The 5046-nt window shown below is 37.2% G+C and overlaps 1 protein-coding gene across 1 annotated transcript in view; it reads right to left on the bottom strand.

The window, feature by feature from the left end:
• Nucleotides 1–2145: 2145 nt before the first annotated feature.
• LOC104537269 (regulator of G-protein signaling 7-binding protein-like) overlaps nucleotides 2146–5046 on the bottom strand; it is a gene marked incomplete at its 5' end in the record, with an annotated part of 11593 nt that continues 8692 nt past the window's right edge. The window contains one exon of the mRNA XM_010180097.1: nucleotides 2146–2237. Coding sequence (XP_010178399.1) covers nucleotides 2146–2237 — 92 coding nt within the window. The remainder of the gene's footprint in view (nucleotides 2238–5046) is intronic.

The following is a 5046-nucleotide window of genomic DNA, read 5'->3' as shown; positions in this document are numbered from 1 at the left end:
CAGCCACCCCAAGATGCCACCGGAAAACCACCCCGGAAGCCAGGAAAGCCCATGAAAACATCGGGCCTCCTCGTTTTTTTAAGACTGTGGCCGGAAAGGGGAAGGAACAGTACTGATCTCTGACCCTCCAGGGTCCTACAGACGCCACCTGTCCTTCTCTTTCAGGCTGTTAACCCTTAAACTGTAACATGGAAGGAGGCTGAAAGACTGGGATCTTTAAAAAAAAAACACAGATCTTTTTGTCTATCTGTACTGATGAGAACTTGCAAATTTCTTTCAAAGGAGAAAAAGCAGACTCTTAATCCTTTGAAAGTCATATTTTTTTAGATATATAACCTTGACTTCCTTAAGGAAATCTTTTCTGTTACATTTAAATTCTACTAATTTGCTTTGCCAAACCTTTCCAAATCTCTAAAGTGTTCTGAAACTTAAATAATGCTCTCTTTCTAGAACATCTGCCAGATCTGTTCCATGTGCAGTTGCTGTTTCTGCTGTTACCATATCTTCTGACTGAAAGAGATTAATGGTTTAATTCTGGAAAAATAGAAGGCCAAAAGACTGTTGCTCTTGGGATCAGCAACTTTCTCCTCCACCTGCACCCCAGCTTTGGAAGCTTTATTACCTTTTCTTCTAAGTTGCAAAGTTGCAGCACAGAAAAGATTAAAAAGTCTCTTTTCAATGCTGACAATACAAATATTTTCTTTCAGTTTTTCCAGATGTCTAAAAAAGAATCTGTCCCTAACAAGCTGCTTTTGGGAGTGTACTAATATCCCACCAAAAAAGACATGGAGAATATGACAGTGTAGGTGTTTACTGTGACATGAAAACAATATCTCCTTACCCACCATTATGCATTAAGAAGAAATTTGGTTCCTGTTGATATGGTGGAGTCACAGAAGGGCTCGTAGTTACCTTCCTTATGTATTACTGACTACAAGGGTATGTTGACCTGCTATATACATCAGTTACAGATTGTTATGGGTTTCATAGTGTTGCAGTCCAGCAAAAGTTTGGTTGTGGTGCCTTGCCTATCATCCTGAAATATCATTACAATGAGTCTGACCTATTCGTATCTATTGCTTCTGCTAGCTGTCATTTTAGCATTTATATATTCATCATAATATTTTGTCTGTCTTTGCAAACATACATCTTGAAATGGAAAAAATACCAAACCTTTTGTAGTACTCTGACAAAAAATTAGAAAAAAAGATATATTCTGGCAATATAACTAGAAACAAGACATTTAATTTAAATTAAAAAAACTTTATTAACAGTGTAAAGCATTTAATAACTTACAGTCTGAGATAATTCTAGCATGCCCTATAAGAGTTAATACTTAATGATATGCAGACATCATGCTATAAATTCTTTTGGAAACAAAATGGGTTGGTGGTGTATTTTACATTGTTTATTTTAATACATCTTTTATTTTTTTCTTCCAAAACCTTGTAGAGACACTATCGACTTAAAAGTATATCTGCTACTTCTATGCATTGTACAGTATGCAGATATTATGATTTGTCTGTATTTACAAGTTCTCAGTATTTTCATATATGGTTGATGTATCATAAACTTAGATATTTTTCTATTAAACTTTTAAATCGAGATATAGTGGAACACTAAATATGAATGAGAGCACAAAAAGCAACTGTAAATTTTGTGTAAATTTGGTTCCAGTATTGTTTAAATGTTTTAGAACTATAATACTGTTTCTGTTAAATAGTTTTCTATGCTTAAAGGTTGTTAGAATATGATCAAGTATTTTAATATGATACTAATAAGAGTACTGTACTATGCACAAACTTTTAGCTGTAGTTCAAACAATAAAAAAAACCTTAAAATTATCTGTTATCCATAATTCATGTGTCTTTGAGTGGTTGAAAATAAGCATGCAAAACATAATTTTAAAAGTTTTAAAAACATTCTTAGTTATGCTCTATCCACATGCTAGTTCTTGACCACCATAACTTTAGACTATTAAAACCCTTATTTTGAAAAGGAGGATGGAGCCGAAGATAAAAAGCAATAGGCTAGTGTAGAAAATATACTTTATAATCAAAAGTAATGAAGTTTCTCTTTTTAATGGTCAAATTATAGTGGTTTAATAAAAATTATTATTTTCTTGGTATTTCTGTACCTAATCTTCTAACTTGAGACAAGACAACACAGTCCAAAGAATCTTCGCTTCTGTCTTCTTATTAATGGGTAAGGAGTCAAGTTTAGGAGGCTGCTATCATCTGTGATGGAAAAACCCACATTTTAATACAGCATGTACACATGCACACACACAAAAGACTTTATATCATTTATGTGTCCTAACAGAACCTATAAGATCTAGTAGTAGATCCCATTGTTCTAGGCATAAAACGGATTTTTGTATACAGGAGTCTTAAAATGCTAATTATCAGGATCTCCATGATAATGCCACAGAAATTTTGGCAAGAAGAATACCAGTTCAATGATGAAACATAAAGAAAATTACACCTTCAGTACTGGGAGACTTAAGCCAAAATATTCCTGCATGGATAAATAATATTAGGGTCCCAAATAAAACCTAAAGATCAGTAGTTTGAGATCTTGAAGATATGCAAGTTCAGAAATGTTGATCCTAAGGTTAAATTCTGGCTTAATTTAAAGATTAACAAAAATATTATTGAGTGGTTGTTTGTGCACATCAGTGAGAATTTCCATTTAAAACTCTAACGTTGGAATATCTTGGCACATCAAGACTAAAAGCACTTGTCTGGGAAAGTTAGCACAATATGCTCATCCTGTTTCTGGTTAGCTTTCTATCTTGTATATTAACTCCTTTTAAATTCATACAAAATTTATATATTATTGCCTAAACTTACGTTAGCTCATGCACTGTCAGTGAACTATCTCAAAAAAACTTTATAATTTACTTTGAATTTGAGCCACCTTCAGGCATGTTTTCAGGCTAAGAAAATGCCTCATTATGTTGCTATTCTTATAACATCAGGGATCTAGTTTTGATTGTAGACTCTGGACACTACTGTAATACAAACACTTAACTATAAGAACATAGGTAAGAGTACTGAGTTTCTTAGCATAGTAACTTTTCTGCTGTCACTTAAGAGAATTCCGCACAAAAAAACCCACAAAAAACCCCAAAAAACAAAACAGGTCTGTAAGCAGTCAGTAGCATTATGTAAACTCTTTGTGGGCTTGTAGTCTTAACTTTTCTGGCTGTCACTGAAATCAACAGCAAAACACTCACTCATTTAACTGAAAGCAGGATCAAGTCTTGTAAAGATCAGTTAATTCAATGGTATTCAGTCATCTCATAACCATGCTCTTAAACCGTGCTTGTAATTCATGTAAATGTAAAAATTACAGTCCAGACCACTGGAACAGACTTCCTAGAGAGGTAGTTGATGCCCCATGCTCGGCAGTGTTCAAGGGGCGTTTGGACAATGCCCTTAATAACATACTTTAACTTTTGACCAGCCCTGAAGGAGTCAGGCAGTTGGACTAGATGATTGTTGAAGGTCCATTCCAACTGAATTATTCTATTCTATTCTATTCTATTCTATTCTATTCTATTCTATTCTATTCTATTCACCTTTAATGTTTGTTTGTTCTATTTGCTTATAGAGTCATCTAGGTTTAAATTATTAAAGGTCTTAGGATAATTTTTAAAAATTAGATGCTGTATGAATAATGAGTATGACTGTCCATTCTTGAGGCATCAATTCTTAGAGGTCATCTGTAAACCATGATCACAGTTCTAGTCTGTAGAAGCAGCAAAAACAGAACTTTGGTTGGAAAAGACTTTTAAGATCATTGAGTCCAACCATAACCTGTCCACACCTAAATCATAGAATAGAATCATAGAAGAGAATCATAGAATCATAGAATGGTTAGAGTTGGAAGGGACCTTAAAGATCAGCTAGTTCCAACCCCTCTGCCATGGGCAGGGACACCTCCCACTAGACCAGGTTGCTCAAAGCCCTGTCCAACCTGGCTTTGAACACTTCCAGTGATGGGGAATCCACAACTTCCCTGGGCAACCTGTTCCAGTGTCTCACCACCCTCACAGAAAATAATTTCTTCCTAATATCTAGTCTAAATGTTTTTGGATGGAAAAGACCTTTAAGATCATCGAGTCCAAACATCGAACCAGCCATTAGACCATGTCCCTAAGCACAACATCTACTTGTCTTTTAAACACCTCCAGAGATGGTGACTCAACCACCTCCCCGGGCAGCCTGCTCCAGTGCTTGACAACCCTTCAGTAAATAAATTCCTCCTAATATCCAATCTAGCCCTCCCCTGGTGCAACTTGAGGCCATTACCCCTTGTCCTAGCACAAGCTACGAGGGAGAAGAGACTGACCACCACCTCGCTACAACCTCCTTTCAAGTAGCTGTAGACAGCAGCTCACATTCAGCCGGCTGTCGACCAACACTCCCAGGTCCTTCTCCTCCAGGCTGCTCTTCAGCCTCTCATCCCCAAGCCTGGAGTACTGCATGGGGTTGTTGTGACCCAAGTGCAGGACCTGGCACTTGTCCTTGTTGAACCTCATACAATTGGTCACGGCCCATCAATCCAGCCTGTCCAGGTCCCTCAGGCAGATCAACATTCCCACCCAGTTTAGGTTATCTGCAAACTTACAGAGGGTGCACTTGATTTTCTTGTCCATTTCATTGATAGAGATATTAAACAGAAGTGGACCCAGTACTGAGCCCTGGGGAACACCACTTGTGACTGGCTGCCAGCTGGATTTAACTCCATTCACCACAACTCTTTGGGCACAGCCATTCAGTCAGTGTTTGACCCAGTATAGTGTATGCCACCTGTCCAGGGGGCTCAGGGGGCTGGATACACAGAGTACTACTGGATTTCCTACTAAAGACTAAGGCAAAGGCGGCATTAAGTACCTCAGCCTTTTCCTCATCCCTGGTCACTATGTTTCCTTAGTTCTCCTTTTGTTGTCAATGTATTTATAGAAACATTTTTTATTGTCTTTATCAGCACTAGCCAGATTAAGTTCTAGCTGCGCTTTGGCCCTTCTAATTTTCTCCC

This window comes from Mesitornis unicolor, unplaced genomic scaffold (genome assembly GCF_000695765.1).
Source record: "Mesitornis unicolor isolate BGI_N332 unplaced genomic scaffold, ASM69576v1 scaffold4490, whole genome shotgun sequence".
Taxonomy (NCBI): Eukaryota; Metazoa; Chordata; class Aves; order Mesitornithiformes; family Mesitornithidae; genus Mesitornis; species Mesitornis unicolor.
The sequence above is the reverse complement of the archived record's forward strand: the minus strand, read 5'-3'. Positions and strand labels throughout refer to the sequence as shown.